The 26,325-nt window shown below is 39.8% G+C and overlaps 1 protein-coding gene across 1 annotated transcript in view; it reads right to left on the reverse strand.

Annotated features, from left to right (window-relative positions):
- The window catches only part of slc1a7b (solute carrier family 1 member 7b), a 29,823-nt gene that overhangs the window by 1,653 nt on the left and 1,845 nt on the right, over positions 1 to 26,325 (reverse strand). The window contains exons 2-8 of the mRNA XM_084548696.1: positions 13,801 to 13,880; positions 8,760 to 8,975; positions 4,797 to 4,839; positions 4,471 to 4,702; positions 4,245 to 4,344; positions 3,322 to 3,555; positions 2,128 to 2,322 (exon numbers count right to left, since the gene is read on the reverse strand). Coding sequence (XP_084404822.1) covers positions 2,128 to 2,322; positions 3,322 to 3,555; positions 4,245 to 4,344; positions 4,471 to 4,702; positions 4,797 to 4,839; positions 8,760 to 8,975; positions 13,801 to 13,880 — 1,100 coding nt within the window. The remainder of the gene's footprint in view (positions 1 to 2,127; positions 2,323 to 3,321; positions 3,556 to 4,244; positions 4,345 to 4,470; positions 4,703 to 4,796; positions 4,840 to 8,759; positions 8,976 to 13,800; positions 13,881 to 26,325) is intronic.

The raw sequence follows: 26,325 nt of genomic DNA on the forward strand, positions 1-26,325 counted from the left end.
ATTTTCTATACCCGTTTAGTCCTGTTAAGGGTCACGGGGGTCTGCTGGAGCCTATCCCAGCTGTCATCGGGCGAGAGGCAGGGGTACACCCTGGACAGGTCGCCAGTCCATGATGAATTATGAAGACTAGTATTAATGAATTGATAATAACATGAGGTATCTATTTTGTGATTAATGTCGTATCATCATCATTTCACTGTGCTTTACTGACTTATCTTTGATTCAGTTTAAGCATGTTTTAATGCAAATATTAACTGCACAATACAAGGAAAATACTGTATTTAACTTGACTTGTGTGAAGCGAAAAGCCTGAAAACGTGGAAACCTCTTGCAGCTGCTAGATAAGTTGGTTCAGGGGATAACTAAAGGCAGCTAAGATGAACATAATAGCCTTACTCCTTTGTTCTCCTATCTGCACTATAATGAATGGTGCAGACACATCCCAACCACCCATGTGTATCGGAGGAAAATCCACCCTTGCATGCTGGTCTGATAAAACACGGTCTTGGGTTGGGAAAAATTGAGAAATCCAAATTGAGTGCGGACCAGATTCATTTCCAGGTCACCAAACTAGCAATGTTACACAAACTAATGTACATGATAAGCTGTTTCATGTCTCTCCTGCCATCAGAATAATGGTTTGCAGACAGTTAAAGATCCTTAACTAGTCTCAATCATAATTTAATTTAGTATTGTTATTCTCATAGTCAGCCAGTTCTGGGCTGCCCTGATTTCTCTGCGTGTCGTGTCGATTTGCTCTCGCATCAGTCACTGATCAAATTATGCTGTTTGCACGCAATTTATATGAAATTAAATTAAATGAGTGAAGTATCTTATTGATTTGTCCTGGCCTCATGAGTCCAGCGACTGCTTATTCAGCATAGCAGGAACTGACAAGGTCTCCATGGCAACTGTCTCAGTGAATTTTTAATTCATGTGGATTGAGCAAAACCGCATGTCGGGCCCATCTGATATCTGCTGCGGATCTGCTCGAGCACGGGATGATCCCACCACTCACCACAGCAGGCTGGGGTCAGAGGTGTGGCAGTGAAATGACTGGGATGTGGTGGTTTATTGAGGCCACATGGCTCTTTTCAGAGAGATAAGCGGATAGTTTCAATCTACAGTTACTTTACGGCATTAGATGTAAAAAATGAATGCAAAGGAGGTTGACAATTGCTCTAAATAAAAGCATGTGTGCGTCTGCAGCAATATTCAAGTCAATCAAAAATAATAAATAAATAAATAAAAAATAACGTATTTTGTGTCTTTGTGTGTTCCCACAACCAGGCGACACAGAAAGTGTTAAAGTGTTGCATTATGTGTTTTTCAAATGAGGCATTTTAATTAAAAGCTTATTTTTTCATTTTTTTATTATTTTTTTTTTAATTGTCAGAAACACAATACGCCTCATTAATCTTCACAAAAAATGTATTCTGTTGGAGCTGATTTGAGTTCTTTTGCGCTGAAACACTGACACGTTTTTTGTTCTTCCTTGCAGATGGAAACAGGAGAGGAGACGCCGCACAAACTCGTAATAGTTCAGTAATAAAAATACCTGCTCTGCCATCTTGATCCATTTAGACTAGATCTACGTCTTAGCTGTTGCCACAAAGAGGATCACAATCTATCAGCGCTCTTTGACTAAACTGTTTGTTGAGTCACTGAACAGTTTATGGAGACCACTCCCACATATGTCGGCTGTGTCCAAGGCCAGATTTCAAAAAAGAGCAATCAATTTGGAGGAAGACAAAGTTTTAACTTCAGCCTCAAGCTTTCTTTATTCATTCTTCAAACAACAGCTTGTGCTATGATCTTTCCACCTACCATTAAGTGCAGTGGAATAAGCATGTTTGTCTTAATTTGTGCTTGGACATCCAGCACAAGCTAATTTGTTTAAGACATACTAAACCCTTACACCAGGGAGCATGTAACCTAGAGTGTGCAGTGTCTGTTGTTTTTTTCCTATTTCAGTTTTTAACTATACCCTCAATGTTATGGATAATGTAATGTAGTGATCACCCCAATACATTTCATGGCCAGCAGTTTATTTTTGTTTGGGCTCACCCAGTGCTATCTTTACCATGTCAATAAGCACATTGAGCATACAGCATCCGCTCCACTGACCTGATGGTGATGATCTGGCCAAAGTCCAGCTCATAGTTATTTACTTGGGCGATGAAAATTGCCGCCACAGCCTCATAGAGCGCGGTGCCGTCCATGTTGATGGTGGCGCCCACTGGGAGCACGAAACGGATGATGCGTCGGTCAATGTGGTTGTTCTCTAAGAGGCACTTGAAGGTTATAGGCAACGTGGCAGAGCTGAGGAAGACAGAGAAGGTCGGAGCATCGGATGAAAACACTGTTGCATCCCGAATGCGTGTGAACAACTGGAATTTATGATTCATTTTAGTGAAAGAGACCGGATAGTAATTGGGGAAATGGGTAATTATGTTTTACAAGACATTCAGCTTTGAGCAGATGCTTTTTCTTGATGGGAGCCAAGCAAAACACATGCTGGTGCGAGGAGGGCTGTTCACTGCAGCAGGTACTCAATCTGGCCTCAAAAGAATCGAAAGATTACCAGTTACATCCCCGCCTGTATTTTCCATATGGCTTCAAGATCAAGAATTGATTTCACATGGAAAAAATGGAAAAGTAAATGTCAGTTTTCTTTTGTGTTTTAATTCGTTTATATCAAATCATTTACATCGTCTACATCGCTGACTTGTATTTTCCAATGAAGGCTAATGCGGTTGTCATTTTCCTACCTCCCAGACAGCCACTTGTTTTCATTCATTCTAAAAATAAAACCACTCGCAAACCAACCACAGTAAACTCTGCTAATGTAGCAGCAGAAAGACTGACAAAGGCAACATAAATTCAGAGTTAGCTCTCTTTACGTTACGTTCCATAATCCTCTTCCAGCATATGCGTGCACACATAGAGCTGACACACAAATTCCAGTGGAACAGGTGATAAATGGTAGATAGCCTTAGTGCTTTTACTATCACAGTGGCACATCTACTCTGTCGTTCACACAAGGTGTCTTTCTAGATAGATCTGTGGACTGCTCTTTTTACATTCCTATCTCTCCCCGTGCACACCAGATGTTTTCTGATCCTCCAACATCCCTTTGAGGCTTTGCATGGTAATGTTCCAGTAAAAGGAAATGAAAAAAATATATGTGGAATTAGGACTGAGGGATGTTCTGTTTTAAATCACAAATGAGGAAAATAATGATCACTTACTGCTCTTCAGAATAAACATAGCACAAACACATTTATTGTCTAAATATGGTGTGTTGACTCTTTACTTTACCTTGAGGAGGTTGCAAGGGCAATGAGAAGTGCCTGCAGGATTCCCCGTATGTAAACGATGGGGCTCTTTTTGGTGATGAAGAAATACATAGCAGGCAGGATGAACAAGCCGTGCAACACCAGACCGAACACCACAGTGACGGCATAGAAACCCAGCTTCTTCCCCATGTCCGAGGGGTCGCTCATCTCCAGGATCTTGCCGGCCACCAGGAAGACAATGCCAAACGGAAAGTACCTAGCAGGAGGGAGACAATCAGAGCTAGAAGTCAGCCGAGGTGTGAGTAAAAAACAAATCAGATACTGTACATGTAAGGACAGCGAAAATTGTATTCCAATAAGAAAGTTTCGTTCTCAGCTCGGTGCAGGTAGGGTTAGATTAAATTAGATTCACATCTAGATAACGTGTCGGCACAATCAGATATGTGCATTTTTTAGATTAATGGCAGGATTTTCCGACTCTCAGAAGTTGCCCTTATCTAGAATACCAAGGCCTCTGTACAATTAAATTGCACAGTTGCACAGCAGGTAATCTTACTTGTGGAAAATGTAATAATTAAATAGAATGCTAACATTGAGCGATAAAATATATGTTGCTAATGTTCAGTATAAGAAGGACTCTGTGCTGCTGGCTTGTGCAGCTTGTGCTCTTTTTTTTTTTCAAATTTTAGTTAGACAACTGTTTCTTGGCCAATGTTTATACGTTAACATTTTTATTTTTTATTTTTTTATAGTCAGAGATAGAGGGGTGCGACCCTTTTTATGCTGTATACTGTATATGTGTAGTTTTCATAAAATCTTAAATTTTTGTGGCAATGAGCTCTTGAACCCCTGCTGCACATGCTGTCTATCCTTTATTATTTGTGAAGGGTACGTTCAGCTATAAGCATCCTTGAATGAACAGAGCATTTTTAAAGGAATGATTACCATATAACAATGGCAACAATTCTGAGGACAGCCTCATTCAGGCTCTGGCAGAAATTCACCAAGGCGCTGCCATTAGGCCCCATCCTTCCCAACATAATACCTGTGAAAACATACAGGTCAGTCGTTTAAATAACAAATCAAAGTGTTGAAATTAAATGAATAGTTTCCACATTTTAGGCCAAAGGGTAATCAACAGAATTCAAAGAGGTTCAATGCATGTTCTTACCCATGGTGGCTGAAAAAATAACGATCCCAAGGACGTTCATTCCATCGCTTGTACCTTCACGGGTGCGTACAAGCACATCGGGAGGTGGCGTCAGGTCCAGAGCAAAATTCTGGATGTCAGTCCCGTTATCGTCCTGGATGCCATAGATGAGCGTTCGCCGCGTGGTGGACTCTGACTGGGCCTGACTCACCGTTGGCTTGGCCTTCACAATGTACTCACTGCTTGTTCGATACTGTTGCCAGGAAATGGAAGGAAAAGTAACTAAAAACAGTTCATGAAACACAAAATCTTTGCTTGAAAGTGCTATTTGTGATTGGATATCTTACTTGTTGAAATGTGGCCTGGACCAGATTTGATGGGAACATGTTGCTGCAAGAAAGATAACAAAGATAACATTTAAGTGATTTTAATTTCAAGCTTTTCAAACATAACGCAGGTAATAATTATTCACTTTTACACAAAAGCAATGAACATGAAGACAAAAAAACGAGACTATCATATCGTTGCTCCGCGGTTAAAAGCCATGCTCTGCAGTTTCGCACGCTGCTGTGACATTTACACTTCATAAACAAACCGAATCACCCGGTTTGCTTGGCTGCAGTCCCGGGAGTTGTGCAATACGGAAACTGGAAGAACCAACTGGACTGTTTTATTTTCGGGGAATCTAACACTTCACCTCTGCTTTATCCAAATTTCTTTCACTGCTAAACTTCTATCCCACGCAGATTTCCATCCACTGCCCCACTTTTGGCCGACAGTTTGCTGTTTGGAGAGAGGCCGCATTCGTAATGTTCTGAAACTTTAAACACACACACTGACCTCTAAAAGAAGCCTCAGTCCTACATGCCATTGGGATTTCATGATGAGGCACGGTTCAACCAATACAAAAAATACCTAAGCATACAAGTAGATAGTCTTACAGCCAATCAGATCCATAATCTGACTGGCCCTGCCAGATCTTTGGTGCCACCCCTCCGATCCACATCAGACCTCTCTGCTGACGTCTTCCCATTTTGTAAAATAACAAATATATCAAAAGAAATGCAACAACTGCCCATCCCATCCTACTTTTACGCATGGACAAATATTTTTGTCAAATTAAATCTTAAATTAAATTAAATTATATCTCTGGTTTTAGATGGTCCACAAACATCAGACAAAGGTTAGCAAAGGTTAAATTAAAGCAAAACAATCACACATAACTGTTGATGCACATAAAAACAAAGAAAACTGGAAAACTGTTATACTGTACTTGAAAGTGTGATATTACAAAAACGCCATTTGGGAACAAAACGCCTGGTCCTGGACTGATCAGCCTGCCTAACTACCCTGAGATGAGTTTTCTGTTTAAAAAGCCACATCAACAACACTATTAAGTGCTACTACACATTAATAAACATTCAGGGAAGCTATAAAAGTTAAATCTGACATATTAGAACCATTTCACCTCAAAGTAGTTTTGTCTTCTTTCTCTGGTTTCACATATTCCAGATGTTACAGTTACAAAATTTGGATTCAGATGAAGTGAGGACACTTCCCTTCCACTGAATAAAAAAGAAACAAGCCACTTACAGTGCTTTGGCATTATCGTATCAAAAAGCCAAATTCACAAGTGAACTTCTGCTGTTTTAAGTCTGCCTACACAGCTCTGTGCTTTCTGAATAATGGCTTGAACTCCAACTCACCTCACTATTCCACCAACAGACTTTAATACCCTGCTTTGATTAGATAACCAAACACTTACAGGGACAAAATATGACCGTTAATAGTCTTGTTTACTGATACTGCGTACGAGAAACTGAATAACATCTCATATTAAAGAAGATTAGATGTTTTTTAGTCAATGATGAAGTCATCCCAGAGTACGGGAACTGAATAGCTTAAGACAACCAATGTTTTAATCCTGTCTCAGGATTTGTGACAAATCCAAACAATGTAAATCTAAATGTAGTAGAATGTTATATAGTAATACATACAAAATGTATATCTGGTATAAGATAATAAAATAAGGCAAATGAAACAAAAACTAATAGTTAATTTACACCAGTCGTTTATTAATCACCTCATAAACCAGCTGCTTTACTGTTTTGTCCGACCTTTCCAACAAATAATCCATGAAGCTGTAGACTACGGCGCAGTGTCCAGAGCTATGCTGTACCTATGGCATAAAAGTGACGTGCAACTATAAACCAAGCTTTAGTCTCCTCTTTGGACATTTTGTCTCATCCACACAGATTAACACATGCGCCATGTTCCTTCCATTTCTCAATGATGGATTTGACTTTGTTTGACATCCACCCCCTGACTCATACTTTTGAGTTGTTTGAAGTGTCTTTTGTCTTCATTGCGCCATTGTAACCAGGAACACTGATTGAAAAAACAGCGACTGAACCTTCCACATTCAGGCGACTTCGTACCACAGCCGCTTGAGAAACATTCACTGCACTCAGCTGATCACCATGTCACTGATTGTAACTACTAATCCTCCAACTGGCTGGACCTCTGTTGAAATAGGTCACTTTAAAGTGGGTGAAGCACTTAAGCAGTCACTTCTTTAACACTGAATAATTAATTCAATTTAATTCATTGACAGTATTTTGTAAAAAAAAAAAAATGTTTTCAGTTTGACAGAAGTAGTTTCTTTTTGTTAATAATTACAAATTATGATGACCATGACCATTTATCTTTTTTTGGTGTTGTAAAAGCAACAAAAGTGGAAAATATCCAAATGGCTTAGATACTTTTTATTGTCACTGCATAATGTATAGTATAATATTGACTAGTAAAAGCTCAACAAAAGCTCACAGACAATGATACTTGTTATTTTGGATGTTAGGAGAGTATTTAAATCATTTTTATGACAGAGAAAGAACAAAAAACTATACTGTGTAAGTAAGACATTGTTTGGTGTGTGGTAAAGCCACCACACACCTGCTGTTCCACTGGGAAGGTTGAAGTGGTAGGAGGCTGAATATACATAATGACATTCATGGATATCATGAATAAAAACAGGGTCCAATAGGAGGAATTGCTTTCAAAAAACAAGTATTGCACCAAAATGACATTAGTGTGGAGACTGTACTTACAAGGACAAAAAGAGAATTACACAGGGTGAAGTAACACAGTGATGAGCAGGTATAAACAGATGTATTATGTCCTTCACATGTTCAGGAAAGAAACTCAGCGGCAGTGCTAAGACATGCTGATGATAAAGAGTCTGACCGCTGAAAGGACAAAGCACCTCCGGAAGCGCTCCTTCTCGCACTGTGGGTGCAGCAGTCTCTGGCTGAAGGAGCTTCATAAAGTTGCCACTGTCTCATGCATATATACCCACCTTTGTCAGAGAGGTCAATACACATTCACATCTAACTGTTTTCCCAGGCATGCTTATATATACCACCTCACAATAAACATAAAATAACAAAGCAGAATAGACTGATTTATGAAGTGTACAGCTGAAAGCCATGATTTCCTAGTTAACACAGAGCACAACGAAGTCAATCAGTACTCCGCGTCCCATTCTCTCTTTAATGACGCAATCCTCAGACAGGCTGATCACACCCATGTCCTACATCGAGAGGACTGATTTCTTCGGGCTAAACAGCCCGAGGCAAACCAGTGTGTGTGCACTGTACTATGTACACAGCATTCACTATGTTATTTGTATTTTAACAGCAGCTGCTGCACGCGTCCATGCCAAGTTTCCTTCAGGGACAAAAACGTCTATCTTATCGCTTCCTATCTGTGGGCAAAAACTAAATCACTGGAGATTTCTGTGTCACTCTGTGATTTGAAACTGCAGGGTCAGAGACCTTGAAAGGCCAACATGTTTGAAAAGTTCCATATGCACTACTTCTTTCAGAGGTGACTTAAGGTGAATTAATTGCCTACACTTGTTATTGTACAGTTGTTAAAGTACAGTCCCATCACATCACATTTGCCGCAGTGATTGACAGGCACAGGATATGCCCTCCCCTGTTTATTCACATCCGTTCTACATATTAAATATTGTGTGTATTTCCTGCATTTTTTTTTTTTCAGAGCACCATGACTCACTGCAGCCCCGTTTGTTCTCTGCTTATTGTTCTCTACCTGTTGTGAACAAATCACAGCAACACATACAAGCAGGGACCCCTGATGTTGATCGATTTCCCTGAAGACACTTAAACAGCATGCCCTCCATTTGTGCAATTAATTGCCATCAAATGAATAACGTTCGGCTTTTGATTAAATCGTGAGATTAACAAGTCCTCTTAGATACTCAAAGGTACGGTGTGTTCTGATCTCACCGTATCAGGTCCAGCAGAGCGTCGGCTGAACTCATAATGGCCTTGTTGCTGTCCTCGGAGTCCTCCTTCTGGGCTGCGCCTCCAGGGTGGATGATGGAGACCATAATGATCCCCACTACCACAGCCACAAAGGTGGTCCACAGGTAGTAGGACACAGTGATCAGGCCGAGCCGACTGGAACACTTGGCATCCAGAGCTGCAAGTCCAGACATTAAACTGAAACAAGAAATTATTGGTTAGGCCGCCAGTTTTTATAAAGAAAAGCTGTAATGTAGTCATAGTAAACATGTCAACCATTCCAGCCCAGTGCCCTGTAACAGTCAATGAAGAGCATGTTCAATAACATGAATGTCTGCTGACTCGTGGATGTTCTCTCTAATCTAAATAACAGTCTTGTACATTAATTACAGTCTTGGTGTGATGGAAATAAAAAGGTTAGTTTTTCCAATTTCACTCTGGCCTGGTGATAAGGGCAAGAAGACTTATTGGATTTCAAAAGGTATCTCAAAGCTCACATTCGCTCTTTTTTCAGTTGTCACTATGTTGCTAATAACTGTTATTATAATAATTTCTTTTCATTTCATTTCTTCCCCCAAAATTAGCTGTCAGGGTTAACGTATTAACGCTTCCTATGCTGCTGCTGCTGCTTGGAACAATGCCACAACGTTTAGAATGAGCTTTATGAGGATAAGAGCTTCAATAGTACTGCCGACGAAAAATAGGAATAGGACCATTTCAAAGACATCTGCTGAATGCAAGTGATATTATTAACGTCTACATATAAGGACCTTATATTTAACATAAGGACAAAATTCAGCTTGCTCTTGGACTGTTAATAATTATCTTCTGACACATGTCTAAATATGGCGTTGTAAAAGGTTGAGAAATTTCAGAAACTATAGAGTGACAGAGTTTTCTCTCTCAGGAACATTTTTGCCTTTTGATCCTCTTTGAAAGGCACATAAAGATGCTACACTTGAATAACACCACAATGAAAAAAAATAACTTTTTCTGTCCCCTATACAACAAAACTATTAGTACAGGTTCATTCAAGACATATTTTTGGGGAAAAGCTAAGTACACTTTTATTTACTGCGTTGGCCATAGATGGCTGACACCATCAGACGCCTACAGTACCATTCAAAAGTTAGGACACACCTCCTCATTCAATTTTCTTCCCTTATTTTGATTCTTTTCTACATAGTAGATTAATACTGAAGACATAACATCTATGAAGGAACACATACAGAATCACATGCTAAACAACAATTTCATCATTTAAATCTTAATCAGTTCTGCACTACGTTTAACGAACATAGACATTTTTCTCTCTGCGATGACAGTTTCAGTCAATACCATAATGCTGTCTGGACTGCTCGCATGTCACGTTATTCAGAGTTGCTTTTCTGATTGCATAACTGTGCTTGGAAACTCTGTTCTTCTGTCTGTTCTTCTGTCATCTCTTTTTCTGGTACAGTCCAAGTGTTGTGACGAGGTTAATAAATTGTTCAAAGGCCATATACCTTATGAGTCTTTAAACCTCCAAATGAAATACATTTCTTTAGGTGCACTGTGTGTACAATTGTTGTGAAACCTACATTTGTCAGTACACTTCTTACTTGCCAAACAGGTTGCAAATGAGTCCACTGCGATGGAAGCTATCTGCTTCCATTATTGCCTTCATATGGACTTTACATGGTCCATCCAGGCCCTTAGAAATAATGAGACTAACTTATTGATTTTATTTTTTTTTCATTTCCTCGGTTTGTATTTGGGAAAAAAAATAGTCGAACTTCCTCCTAGACCAAAACAATTAGACGCCATCAGTGTAGCTATCCAACCATTTTACCAGCACTGTCAAAATCTGACTCTTTTCTAATAAACCTAGAAACAGCCCGTTCCAGTACTCAGTAACCATCGGAAGGTATTCTTGTTTTATGAATGTTTAAAACATGAGTTCCGAGTGTACGAAGGCTTAATAGTCTACAAATTAAGAGGCATAATATCTATAATAGGGCTCTCTGGAGGAGATTCAGAATCCTAGTGTTGTGTAGCAAATCAGAGGACAAGCCAGTCTGTGATAATAATGAGCCTTCTTCAACATATTTGCCTTTGTCCATTCCCAGTTTGCTTGTCCAAATGTGTCAAAAAAAGCCATCAACTTTCACGTGCTGTACTCCGTTTTTCACATTAGAGTATTTGGATATGTGGACATACCCAGTGACCACCAAATATCTACCAGCAACTACGGCGAAATACACAACATTTTAATCACATACAAGCTGGCATCACGCAGGGTTGTTTTTTTAATGCGAATGTAAAGATCAGTTCTTAATCCCACTGCTTTCTCTAAGTGACAGGATGACAGCAGAAGCACACACCCACCCACACACACGCACACACACAAGTGTGACTGTATCTTACTGTAAGAGTGACTGGACCTGACATAATGCTTGTTTTTTTTTTGCCACTTTTATAAGGCAGATGATAAATAATATTAATATTAATATTTATATTAATGAATTAGTTCTAATTGTGGACAAACTAGACTTGTAGAGCCTCCATCAGCTTTTGGAAGTTGTGACCTACACATGTTTTGTAGTTTTGTCTTACAAACCCGCTTGTTTTTACCGCAGCAGAGACCCAGCAGCTGAAGCAACTATGCTCTCAGGATGCTAGGTCGATGTACTTTGACCAGTGAGCTACTCGCTGTCGTCGTGCGACGTGCAGAGGTCAGAAGTCAGAAGGATATATTTCATTAATGGCAACAAGTTATTCCTGTCTTCATTTGCAGAGCTGTTTTCCTTGAAACCCTCTAACACAAAATAACTAAATCTATAACATATATGAAGAAAAATTAAGACACTGTGGCAATGAGCCATACACAAATATATATCGTCTCGCTGAGAAATTGACAGTCGTCCATCATTTTCATCCCACAATAATGTTCTCTATACATGCTTTACATTGAACATTAGAAAAAAAGCTATAATTAATTAAATTGATGTTGTTTTGATGTATTTGTTCATCAGTGCTAGACACCTTAATGAGTGTTCCTTCTCTGTTAAGATTTAAGAAATTTTGGAGCACATATCAAAACAGCAGAACCTTTGAACCGTGTCTTCAAATGAAATGTCCTCAGAACGACAACTCAGACGAGGTTCTTTTAAATCAAACCATTTACTTTACACTTAAGTACAAAAAAAGATGAAACCTTTAGCTTTTATCAACATGATCCCACATTTAAGAAGTTCCAGTCTGTGATTAGGATATAAGAGCTGTGGCACAGGCTCTTAAGTGTAATGTAAGTTTTATCTTCTTCTGTAACCTGTGAAGGGTCTCAGCTGTCATCGGGCGAGACGTGGGGCACACCTTGGACAGGTCTCCAGTCTATCACAGGGCTAACACAGAGAGACAGACAACCATTCACACTCACATTCACACCTACAGCCAATTTAGAATCACCAGTGAACCTAATGAGCATGTCTTTGGACAGTGGGAGGAAGCTGGAGTACCCAGAGAGAAAGGTAAGTTTTAATTAGACAAAAGTAAAAATTTATTTATTTATTTTTTCTTCAGACTCTCACTCTGGCTGTTGTGTCCACAGAACCAAGGTCGCTTCTTTTGGCCTTGTTGTTGTTGTTCGTTACATTTTGTCTGTTTCTCACAGACTTAGGCTATGTTTTCCAGGTGGAAATTAACCATCAAAATATTTTTTATAAAGCATTAACAAAAGTCCAGATAATTTCATCGAAGAAATGTCACCATAATGGCAAAAATTAAGGTTAGGTTTTGGTTTAGTGTGTGACAATTTTCATCTGACAAACTTTGCAGCTTGTTCATAGAGCATAGAATTAGTTTGTATGTTGTTTTGTTGTCTATATGAAGTTTTATAGTGCTATACACATTTTTAACATCGTCGCCCTCCAAAAATAATGGCCAACAAGGTCATTTTTGGACAGAATATATTTTTTTGCGTACATCATCTCTTCGACAGCTGGGATAGGCTCCAGCAGACCCCGCGACCCTTCACAGGAACAAGCGGTTACAGAAGATGAATGAATGAATGAATGAATGAATGAACATCATCTCTCCTACATCAAGTCAGAAGACAATGTGACTTAGGCAATTTTAAAAACTTTTCAAGATGGCGGCTGCTTCAGGAAGAACATAAATCTTCTTTTATTTTTTCCCCATTGATTGGTTTACTATAATATAGGCCAGGCTATAAATATTGCATAGTTATTTAGTCTTTTTATTGTGGATGGAAAGGCTCCATAATCAGAGGCTGTTACAAGTGAAAAGCCTTCTGTTGACTCTTTTCTGCCTTTTCAAACAAGATTTAATCAGAGATTTTGTCTCATTTTTCCACATGATCTAATTAAGAAACTATTGTAATCTAAGAGCTAGAAATTATGTGTAACTGGAAAAATACAAAGGATCCTCTTTTCCTTTGTTTAAAAGTCCTACATAATATTGGTAATTCTAACATAATTTGACCAATATTATGGTATTCCTGCTGTGCAGAGTCTAGAAACAGCTTGTGCAGCCCTAGGGGTGCATGCACACCACATAGGTAATCCAGCTGAGATGATCATACACAGAGCGACCATACATCTCAAATGGTTTTTGGTGGTGAGGTAATTTGATAGAAGAACATTTTCTGTTGCAGGAAGTGCATGTGTGATATGGCATCTACTCCCCATTCTTTATGCCAAACGGCTCAAAGCCTAAGTTTCTGTTTGCATTATATGTTTCTCATTAACACCCATTCAGTGTATCCTTCAGACTGATGTTGTTCAAACAGACTATTGGATGCCCTTTATACTAATAGCTTCCCGCAACCAAAAATAACCCCATTGATTTGTTTACTCAAACAGACTATGATGACTTATTTTTTGGAAGTTGTGACCTCAACCAACAGAATATGAAAACAGTGCCATAGCTGACAGAATATGTCACTGGAAACTCAGCATGTGTTTCCAGTGCAGGCAAATAGTGTATTGCGTGAAGCTATGAAAGGTAATGGAAGTGTGTGTACCTTGACACGACGAGCGGGAGAATCAGCATCTTCAGCATCCTCATCAGCAGCTCACCAGGAAATTGGAAGTACTTCACCTCCTGTAAGTAACAGAAAAGAGAAGAGATAATGGTCGTGGGTTATTAAAGGAAATGCATGAGACAGTATTCAAGAGAAATCTTAAGAAAAAGTAATGAACAGGTGCATGTCAGGGTAAGAAAATGAATAAGGCAAAATCAGCTTTTGCAGATTTTCTAAAATAAAAAGGAGTCAATTCTTTAGACAGGAATGAAGCTCTGACTTCATCATACAGTATATTACAAGAGTGTCCTTCAGGGGCTTGCTTTACAGACAATGTGAATGTAATGCTGAAAAGGCAAAAACTTTTCAAGCCCACACATAGATACATATACAGTCATTATAATTGTTCCTCCAATTATTCTGTGCTCAGCAAAGTAAAGGGACAAAATGTGAAACCAAGGGCCTCTTGTCACAGCTTTGAATTTGCACAGTCTAATGGAGACTGCTAGGTCTTACTTAAGTTTTTAGGGGCTTGACTCCACAGTAATTGACACCATTTAAAATAAGTTGCAGGTACGTCTGTGCTTTATTAATATCAAAGACCATAAAGTTGAGTGTAAATTTACAGACAGATATTGTAGCTTGAGACAAGCTGACAAGAACCAGAGGTCACGTAGATATCTCCCACAGTAGTCGACTAATATGTGGTGAAAGTCGAGTCAACGTCCACTGTATGACGTCACACACACAAACACAGTAGAAAGTAATGCTTTGCAAAAATGAAATCTATGTTCTTGACCTGAATAGCATTTCACTCAAAAGAAGATACGGAGGACAACAATGTGAACTGACAGAACACAACTGAACATAAACACATGAGCTTATCAATACTGTGTGCTGCAGATATGTATAGCCTATATAAATTGGCACCGTCAGTAGCATTTAATAGTACTTCACAGGGTTCTGGAAGATAATATGATGTAGTTGGGATAAAAAAAAAAAGAAAAGAAAGCATTTTCAGCTACAGATCTAATAAGTTTAGACAATGAAACTCAAAAGCAAATTGTTGATTTGCAGCCTCCTTCTCTCTGTTACTGCAGCATGTTTGGTGAAGTTGTTAACCGACTCCTGTTGAGAGGATTTGGACCATTTCTCTGCTAACGTTAGCTGATGTCTTTTCAGATGAGTATGCATTGCAGTAGTACTTTTGTTGTATTTCAGGACAGACTTACACATTCTACATGTCAGGCTAGATTGTGCTTCATCTTTAGTGACGTACATTATATTGCCAAAAGTATTCACTCATCTGCCTTTACACGCATATGAACTTAAGTGACATCCCATTCTTAATCCATTGGGTTTAATATGACATCGGCCCACACTTTTACAGCTATAACAGCTTCAACTCTTCTGGGAAGGCTTTCCACAAGGTTTAGGAGTGTGTTTATGGGAATTTTTGACCAATCTTCCAGAAGCGCATTTTTGAGGTCAGACAGTCATGTTGGACGAGAAGGCCTGGCTCTAATTCAACCCAAAGGCATTCTATCGGGTTGAAGTCAGGACTCTGTGCAGGCCAGTCAAGTTCTTCCTCACCAAACTCCCTCATCCATGTCTTTTTGGACCTTGTTTTGTGCACTGGTGCGCAGTCATGTTGGAACAGGAAGGGGCCATCCCCAAACTGTTCCCACAAAGTTGGGAGCATGGAATTGCCCAAAATCTCTTGGTATGCTGAAGCATTCAGAGTTCCTTTCACTGGAACTAAGGGGCCAAGCCCAGCTCCCGAACAATAACCCCACACCATAATCCCCCCTCCACCAAACTTCACACTTGGCACAATGCAGTCACACAAGTACCGCTCTCCAGGCAACCACTAAACCCAGATTCATCCATCATATTGCCAGATGCAGAAGCGTGATTCGTCACTCCAGAGAATGCATCACCACTGCTCTATAGTCCAGTGGTGGCGTGCTTTACACCACTGCATCCAACGCTTTGCATTGCACTTGGTGATGTATGGCTTAGATGCAGCTGCTCGGCTATTGAAACTAATTCCATGAAGCTCTCTACACACTGTTCTTGAGCTAATATGAAGGCCACATGAAGTTTGGAGGTCTGAAGTGATTGACTCCGCAGAAAGTTGGCGACCTCTGCGCACTATGAGCCTCAGCATCCACTGACCCCGTCATTTTATGTGGCCTGCCACTTCGTGGCTGAGTTGCAGTCGTTCCCAATCGCTTCCACTTTGTTATAATACCACTGACAGGTGACTGTGGAATATTTAATAGCAAGAAAATTTCATGACTGGACTTGTTGCACAGGTAGCATCCTATCACAGTACCGCGCTGGAATTCACTGAGCTCCTGAGAGTGACCCATTCTTTCACAAACGTTTGTAGAAGCAGTCTGGATGTCTAGGTGCTTGACTGACTGACTGGGCTCCTCGCCTGTCTTCTAGGAGACGTCCATGTTGTTATTGTCACATGATCGACGACTATTCGACTTCCTGCTTAAAGCGTCATGGCACAGCACTAAAGTTGACTAGTCAGTACAACCCCTATCCCATAGTAGCTTTCCTTCCTGTAAAATTCTGAACTCAAAACTTGTATACAAATCCTGTAATCACCAAGCTCTGTTGCATCTTAAAGACTACCCAGTTATCCCAGTAGAACTCTTCTGTCTCATAGTGGAGGCTTGGTGGTTCCTAGAGTTTTCAGCAGAGATAATTTTAAGGTCTCTCAGTTATGCTGCTATTGGCCTAGGCTTCTAAGGGGCTCACCAGTAATTCATTAGTCATGTACTCATATACTTACATACTGTCACTAACTATGTGTCTCTCATGGTGGGTCACTGCGTCCAGAGCATGTTTCTAACATGCGATCCTGGCCCATGCCAACATATTCAGTGTTGTTTGCTTACTGATAATTAAGTCCATTCCTACCTAACTATATGCACAATGTTCCACCCTGCTCGTGATACATCCCATATTCATCGTGCCAGTTTGCACACCTGTTATACAAATGACTATCATCATTGACAGTTTTCTGGCTCAGCGCTCTGCTGATCCTCATCAACAATAATCATATGAGCACACAGTATACCTGCGTGTCGTATAGCTTATAATTAAAATCTGAAACATTGCTGTGGGTAATAGGATGTGGGTAATATGGTCATAAAAACCTCATGTGGTTTGTGAATTAGCCATGTGTTTATGGAGATGTTGCTCGAGCAAATTAGCCATGTGGAGTTAAGTGGCTTCAAAAAACATAACAAACACAACAAACAAGGGGACTTGTTATGTTTTGCAGAATATGACCAATTGCAAGTCCAGTGACAGCAGTATGACATGTTTCATAAGCAATTTTCTTTTTTAATGAAGAGGAACACAATGAGACTTAAAAGCCTCACTGCTGCAGCTGCCAAGTGCAGGAAGAATAGCTGCCAAGAAATCCTTGACTATATGTCCACAATATAACATTGTTTTATAGCGTATATGACAGTTCTGACTTATTCTTTTAGCTGCAAAAATTTAAATAAAAATACAGTAAGTAAGATGGGATAGGATCCAGCTCCCCCGCGACCCTTCACAGGACAAACGGTTACAGAAGATGAATGAATGAATGAATGAATGAATGAATACAGTAAGTAGGCTTACATTCATAAGTTAAAACTGCAACAGGTATAGAATGAAAAACCGCAACTAAATAGCTTCTTTTTATTTTTATTGCAGAAAATGCAACAAAAACTTAAATGGAGAAGACAGGAGGGGACACACCCATAAAAAAGGTCATTGCAATCCTGAAGTGGGTACTCAGTCCCTGGAACGGACATCACACTGCTGACTAAGATGAGCTGTGTCCTAAACTGAAAATCTTAAAGATACTTGCATGAGAAAGTCCTAGGTTTTAGATTGTCTCTAAAAGCTCTTGTCTTTGTAGGCTGGCCTTCAGGTCATGGAGATTTAAGTAAGCCCAGATGGGTCAGATAAAAAAGAGACAATGTAGTGCTCTGAGTAAGTTCTAAATAACTAGCAGGTGCAGTGTGTGCAGTAAACCAGTCTGTGGTTAGTGCTCCACCTTCTTCTCTTCACCTCTTTCTGTCACTCTCTTTCTCTTAAAGACATACTGTACGTTTGTGCTTTTTATTTTATTGGTCCGTAAGCCGTGCTTTATATGTGTTCTGATCTCTTATCTTGAACATAGCTTGATATGGAGCAGGTTACGTTTCCACCATAAATCACCATGTACACTTAACCTTTCTTACTATGAATCCTGCTTTTATAGTACACGCCTCTGATGGCTGACATGGCTCTGTTTTGAAAGCCTGCTTCATTCAGCTAAGGTCAGTTTGCACTTTATATTGCACACCTGCACCCTGTCTATACATAGAAGCTGTTTATTATTAGACCTGTACCCCAAAAGCTGAGATCCTTAGATCTGACTTCCACCCTGTAGCCTTAACCTCTGTACTGGTACTACATGTATTATAAACCTCTCTCCCCAGCGATAGCTCAACCAGCTGGACACACAATCTGCTTATGAAACCCACAGAGGAACCAAGGACAGCAGACATGCTGGTGAACATGATGTCCACTGACCTGCAAAAGACTAAGAATTGACTTAACACTGGCGTCTGTGCGTTTTATTAGTTGAATTTAGTAAAACTTTTAATGTGAAGCATGAATGCGAGTTTTTAATTGACTGCCCACAAAGAGCCTGTGTGAATAAAATCTCTGATGAGGTTGTTTTAAACACAGCTGCCCCACTGAACTGTGGCTAATCCCCATGACTACTTTCTGTGCAAACCAGTGAAATGACATGGAACAGCAGCAATGTTAAGCTACTTAAATACTGCGTGCTGATGACATGTCTTTAGTGGTTTCATTATAATGAATATGTTTCTGACGATTTTGCTCAGAGAGCCGACCATAATTTAGAAACTGAAGGGGTTGCTGCCTGATACAGACCACCATTGCTTTTAATGTTTCTGTTTGGTATGGGAGCAATTCAATTCAATTCAATTTCAATTTCAATATAAGCACTTTATTTATCCCCGAGGAGCAATTTAAAAAGGCACAGAGAGCAGAAAAATACACATGACAGATGACAAAAAGAAAAAAAACAGACACACAAGATTTAAGTGCAAATGACCATGAGCAGTGTCCACACACTGACAACGGCCATTACATCTGCCCTTCGAGAGACAGAGCATCAGTTCGATATTGAAGCAAGGACGGGTCAGAGTTCAGGACCACAAAAGTGGCCCTCCTCCTTTGAGTCCTCCACTCAAAGGCAGGATGTAATATGTGTGAGGCGTCTTGTAGGAACCTGTGAGCTCTTCCGATTGTGTGCTTTTCACAAAAAGTGGACAGAACTCTAACAGGATGTCCCATGATTTTCGCACAGACTTTTGTGATGTTATGTAGCCATGACTGGTTTAAACGGAATAAAACCAAAAGATAAAAGAGGCAGTGTGCACACTTTCAGGAAAAGAATGATAAAAGGTCATAAGCATATTTGGGCTCACTTGAAAGGGTCTCAGCTTCCTGAGAAGAAATTGCCTCTGATGACATTTTCTAAGGATCTCCTCAGAGAGTTATCGAAAATGGTTCCCAGATACCTGTATTCTTCCACAATCTCCACTGGCTGCCCTTGTATGGTGGTGGCACTTGACTTTGACCAGGATTGTTGAGACAGTGGAGAAAATAGAGCCCTTACCAAGCCCTCCCCCATATGTTTGACAGAGAGTAGTACTTATTAGTACTTCTATTCTACTCTATTCTATTCTATTCTATTCTATTCTTGGTTACCAACCCTCGGACTGGATATACTTTATGCTGTGTAATAAAAAAAAAAAAACATTAATGCCATTTGTGCTTCTTCAAATGCAGAAATCACTGCTGGTATATAGTTAAGGAAACCATGCAAATGTTGTGATTCCCTATCTGAATATTCAATTAATGCATTTTATTAAGTGTGATTTTTGTGATACAAATAATAAAATCAGCGTATTCCTGTAAGAAAGTGTTCATCTTTGTTTTATGGGAGGAAATCCCTTACCAACTGGCTTTAGGACGCTCTAAAGGCTATAAAACAAGTCTCTGTGGTCAGATCTAGCCAGTTTATTCCTCTCACAGGTCTCTGTTACTCAATAGGTTAGTGTGCAGAGCGAGGGACTCATGCTGAAGGAAGCAGAATATTTTGGCAAGAAATAGTCTGTGTAATTTGTTCAAGGATTTGGAAGTTAGTAACAAATGTAAAAGGGAGGCAGAGAGTCGTGCCTAAACACAGTTAAATCTAATTTGAGCAGAACTGGAGAGCAGCCATGACATGTCACGTGAGAGTTTTGGGTGACAGTTTGGCAGATGTTTGCAGATCTCACCGGGTTTTAGTGTGTTTGTCTCTGAGTGCACTGGGCTTAACACTGGCCTCTGTCCAGAGCAGCGGTGGACAGCTGTTCTCTATCAGCTACACTGTTGATATCCCCTGCAGTCAGAGCTCGTATCTCCACCCTGTTGAAATGAACCTGGCAGTGTATCAGGAGTTTGAAAAAGCTTCTTTCCTCTCAAGTCATCTCTACGATTACTGTGTGACTTAAGAGATCTGCAGGAAGAGTCAGTGTCAAATAATCCTGCACTGTAAAGAGAACTTGACCTTCATGCATCAGGGTTTATTATTCTCTTAGTGTGTGAACATACTGACAATTTTTTTGTGGCTTTATTTGACCAACAAATGACTGACAATGAGAAAAGGTGCAAAAGGCTCAAGTCTTTTATTTATATATTTTAAGCATCTTTGTGATTTAGCTTTTACTTTGCAATCTCAATAACATGCATGGCACTTAAAACACTAATACGTAAGCGCAAGATAGATGGTGGGTTTGGAGAAATCTTTTTTTCAGTTAGTGAAAAAAACATTTTTATCAAAAGCATCTGACAAGTTGCAAAATGTTCATACAAAATGCAGACGGAGATGAGTCTGCAAAATCAAGCCACATTCATGAGGTGGATGGAAACTGCAATCGCTGCTAATTGTGATGTTTCTATGCACGTGCTGAGTGGGTAAGGCGACAGTCATTTTAAAGAGGAAGACTTTCATTCTGGATTCAGACTCTCTCTCTCTCATCTGACTGTGGGCGTTCTTAACCTCTTTGTCTGGACCTGTCTGTCAGATTTGAAAACGTTTCCTTCCTCTGCTGCTGTCAGCTGTCATGTAAACTAGAACCCGTGGACCTTTCAGCTGAGCTCATCAGCAGTCCTGCTGCACATCACATTGATCCAAAGCTTCAGCATTTGTTTTCACTCCTTCTTCTCCGCCACCAGTGCCTGGACCCTTTTTAGGTGGCTGTTTCTGTGCAGCTCATGTACCCCTCATAATGATGAAGACAAGGGCTACGCCTGGTGTAGCCAGAACCAGTTATTATCAGAATATGAGCCCTCCATTTGGATTTCGTTATGAGGTTGTACAGAGAAAAAAACAACAACAATGCACGCAACTTAGTCCTAAAACCAATCAGAAGCATCTTGTTGTAAACTAATAAAACTCAAACAGCTCTCAGATGACGTGTATGACTACACCCGCCCTGACGATTTCATTGGCCCGGCAGACCTTTGCAGCTCTTTGCTGGAGCATAAATCAGTTTCCAACAGAGTGACTCCCGACAAACTTCCCGCCACAAAAATAAAGTTGCACTGGATTCCAGGTTAACAGCCATAAGGACAAAAATGAAACTGATCCAAATTCTGACTAAGTTCTTGAAGAACTGCAGCAGTTCACAGTTTCACAGAGAGACTGAATTGGTCAGTGACCCACAGCAAGCAGCTAAACAGACTGTGAAAGAAGGAGTATATTGGCTACAGTTCTTAACTATAACAGATTTTAAAAACCGCATGTACAGTTGTAAGTGTATCACTTGAAGATCAATGGCAAGTTTAACTTCACTGGATAAGCAAAAATTTCCTCTTTGAAACAGTCCCTACAGATGAGAATGTGATATACTGTGACATAAACTAAAGAAAAAGTCAGAAGAGTAAGCACACCAGGGAGCCATCATGCCCACATGTAAAGAGCTATAAAGGTTTCAGAAAAGGTTGTAGATACATTTGAGTCCAGAAATGGATTTAAAAAGGTTCCAGATGTTCGAGTTTTGTGGAGAATGTCACATAACAGTCAGTTAAGTAGTTTTTTTCTTCGCATATATCTTTTTTAAAATTTTTATTAAAAGCTAATGTTGTAAAATTGTTGCTGATGAATAAGGTTATGTGTTTCATCGAGCTGCCAGTGGGAGATGGGGGCGACTGTGGATTGAGGAGCTGCAGAGCGAGGCAGGGGCGTAATGACAGCTAAAGAGCTTTTCTGTTAAGCATTAAGCAGAGGGAGCTTAGTTTGCTGTGTAAGAGCAGGATCAGCACTCGCACACAGCTAGCAGAGAGGATCTGCCGCTGCTCTGCTCATCTTGCATCCGTGCATTAACTGTCGTGGTGTATATGCCCGTGTGTGTGTACATGGGGGCAAGTGCAGCTGTTTTCAAAGGACCAGTCAACTGGGCAGCAGCAGTCTGACAGGTTTTACTAGCCAAGCGTGATGCAATCAAACATGAGAGCACAACAAAGAGCAGTACTGGCAGAAAATATACAAACGCCTTCTTTAAAAGTTTAAAGTCTCCTAGCATTACTGACTGGGACTACTAGTGTCTAGCTTATTAAGAAATTTTATGAAAGAATAAATAGCAATTTATCCTTCTTACAAATGAATAAGTGAAATTATAATACCTGACTATAGAAGGGCAGCGGAGCTCATTCTCCAACAGACTGATCCAGCGCCGTTCCCACAGTGAACGCTGCAGGACTTCATTCATACCCTACTCTATCCGGCTGTACAACAACTCACCTTTCTGTAACAGATAACTCCATGTTATGCGTGTTAATGCACATTATTTGTCATTCCTATGTATAAAATATATATTTACTTCTGTATCTATTTCTTGTACATTTGTTCATATGCAAATTTTGCACATGTTTTGCTTATACTAGATTTTTTTTACTAGATTTTTACTTTTATTTTATTTAATCTTTCTTTTTACTTGTGGTTCTTTCCCTTTTCCCAATTTCCCTTGTGGATGAATAAAGTTTGTCTAATGTCTAATGTCTAATGTCATAGAAACCTGATCAGTTTTAACTTGGTCCTGTGTTAAAAATGTAACAAAAAAAAAGATCATACATGGACCACATGCTGAAGTTTCCTTGAGCTTCCACTGGTGTGTGATTGTGAGTGTCCATGTGTGAATGAATGGGTAGACGTGTCATTGTGAGTGTAAAGAGTTTTGAGTACCAGTAGGTAGAAAAGCACGGTGTAAATGCAACAACATTTACCACATGAAGCAGAAGACTTAAACTGCCACTGAGGTCTTATGTGGAAAATGTCCGGAAGTACACAAAACAAACAGAAATGCTGCATTTTATCATTGCTCTTCATACATCTGCATACAACATTTTGTTTACTGGCACAAGTTAGTAAATTAGAACTGCTGACTTTCTCCTAATATTTGCATAAAACATACACGAATTAACAATTTGTGCAACGTTTGGTGAGAAACCGAGCCGTGCAGTGGTACATGAGCATATACTAAAGTGTAAAAAAAAAAAAAAAAAAGAAAAAATGAAGCATTGCCAGATAGAAAACAATATTTATCCAAGGTTTGGAAGTTACTACATTTAGGTTTCAGTCTTTTACGGACTAAATATTTCCCACCATGTAGCAAAGAGAGCTGAATAGTTCAGGTATTCACTTACTTACATACTTTTGAGTTCAATTTATTTTCAAGAGTTTGAGCAAAACCTTGGACATCAGCAGAAATGGTTTTTCGGTGGGTTAATCGGTTATTGGCAGCACTAAGGGTAGCCATGCATGGATGGAGGGAAGAATGGATTCCTCTAAATTACAGTATAGATGACAGTACTGAACTATTGTTGCTGTGGTTTTGGCATCTTATAATGGTTTACAGTGGTTGAACTGTGAGGTTCGCTGCTTTCAAATGACGTATACTATGTCAAATTTACTGCAGCGTTTCAGCACAGCAACAGGAAGTTGACCCATATTTGGGCTGAATTTGAGTTTTAACTAAATTTTAACTTCGTATGTTCACAGTGCCAAACTACTGGGTTTCGTCCAGATGTAGTTTTGAAGAAAGAAAGTCTTTTGCGAGCTTTTGTTGCTGGAAGTTTTCGTTCTCACACCTGCGTTGTGTGTTTCCTCTCAGCTACATTTTCCATCCTCCAGATCTTGCTTCAACCTTCACGGTTCTTCTTCACTGACAGCTCCTCATGACGTTTCAGGCAGTGGAAATTGCAAGACGGAAGTGCTTGGGTATCTTGTTGTACTCGTCTCCTGCTTTGTAGCCATCGGATCCTTAATTATTATTGTATCTATGTACTAGGGGTTGAACGACTTCCAATTTTTTAAAGTAGACTAATATGTGGTGAAAGTCGAGTCAATGTCGACTAGTCGATGACGTCATGAATATGACCTGAATACATATTGTAAAAAGAAGCTACGGAGGCTTTTCTGCAAGGTAACTGAAGATTCATCACGGGCTACTGTCGGCTGTAGCCCACGTCAGCACCATAAACACTGCAGTCTGACACTTCTAATATGCGACTCTAGCCCGCCGAAAAAAATAAAAAATAACACCCTCTACTACCACAGCAACAATGTCAACTAATAGAACACAACAGAACTAAACATAAACTAAACAAAACACATGAGCTTATCAATACTGTGCGCTGCAGATTTAGCAGATATAAATCGGCACCGTCAATAGCGTTTAATAGCCAGGGAAAAATGCGGTACATCTGGAAATCCTTTTCCGTGTATAACAACTAAAGGTCTATTAACTTTACCAGCAAATTGTTGATGTGCAGCCTCATTCTCTCTTCTCTTTCAGGACATTTGGTGAAGTTGTTAATTGACTGCTGCTGAGAGGATTTGAACCGTTCCTCTACTAGCATTAGTGGATGCCTTTTCAGATGAGTGTGCATTGCAGTAGTATTTCAGGACTGACTTACATATTCTGCATGTCATGGTAGAATGGGCTTCATCTTTTGTGAAGTATTTCCACACACTTGAGGAACCGCAGCTAGTTTGCTGCAATGACCCACTGGGCTCCTCACCTGTCTTCTAGGATGCGTCTGGGTTGTTACTGTCACGTGATCAGTGAGTTGTCGACTTCCTGCTTAAAGCGTCATGGCGCAGCAGTGATGTCAACTAGTCGACTAGCTGACTAATCGGTACAACCCCTACTGTGTACAAGTTCTGAAGAATTGTCATCAAATTGCAATCACAGTATGAGTACTCAACCAGGCAGACTTAACAAGTTAATGCAGTTGTGACGAGTAGAGGTCTGACACAGCTTTGGCTGTTATCTTTTTTTTTTACAATAACTTGGTGCAACTGCATAATTTAATCACCAGGTGAACCAGATTTACTCTTTAAAACAATAATACAACCAATGGCCAGTCTGCAGGTAAAGGCTGGACTTGCTGAAGGTCCTTCTGTTTCCTACAAACCATAACTGATATGTTTAGGTCACTACAGGGGTCACAGCAGAGTATATGGAGGACAAATATGTTAGTATGTCATTAAATATTTCTCAATTCCCTTTTTTTTCTCGCTTGCATCTGAAGACATGATTACTAGTGCAATGGAAATAAGAGTAGGGGAGATGAAACAAGAATTTATGATTTAAGGGAAGTGAGTTGACCCTTCCTCTTAACTGTTTGAAACAACACCCATGATGATCAGCAGTCAGATTTTAGAACTTTATGATGACTTTTGTTTCTTTATTGCTTATATATTGTAGTATATGGAAAACATTGATATACTAATAAACCGAAGGGGGTGGTCTCCTACCCCAAATATATTGGAGACTACTCACCATAGCCATGTATAACTAAAGTGCACTGGGGTCCAACACTACTTCCTTCTTTGGTGCCATTCAGAAACTGTTGCTGCTTTTTCCCCACGCCATAGAGTTAGGAACATCTTATGTGGCATTTTCAGGCTTGTTTTCAAACACACACAATTGTGGAGCTTTTACTGACTAAATTTGCAGATATTTTTCAGATGAAGTAAAAAACAAAAAAATAACCTAGTTACGAGCAGCATGTGGGCCTTGTGGCAGTGGCATTGCATTTATTTTGGGATTTCGTTTTAAAATGTGTCCCTCACTACTTCTCCAACGGGCTTAAAAGGCCATCCACCTACGTGCAAGCCGACTGTGTGTGTGCCAGGAAGGTAGCCCAGTAGCTGATGTATCTTGTTTGAACCGTACTCCAGATCCTCACGTTTTTTTTAATTGTAGTTTGTCTAGAAGTGTGTGCAAGTCTTCTGAAACTATGAGCTAAACATAAACTCCCCTAGAACATGTGTGTGTGCTCAGTACTAAACACGATACCAGCACAAACTGAACATTATAAAACTTTGTAAGGGTAGTGTTTATGGCAGAGATGTTTACCTGTATCTGCATTGTTCAT

The sequence above is a fragment of the Chelon labrosus genome, assembly GCF_963514085.1.
Source record: "Chelon labrosus genome assembly, chromosome: 7".
Classification (NCBI taxonomy): Eukaryota; Metazoa; Chordata; class Actinopteri; order Mugiliformes; family Mugilidae; genus Chelon; species Chelon labrosus.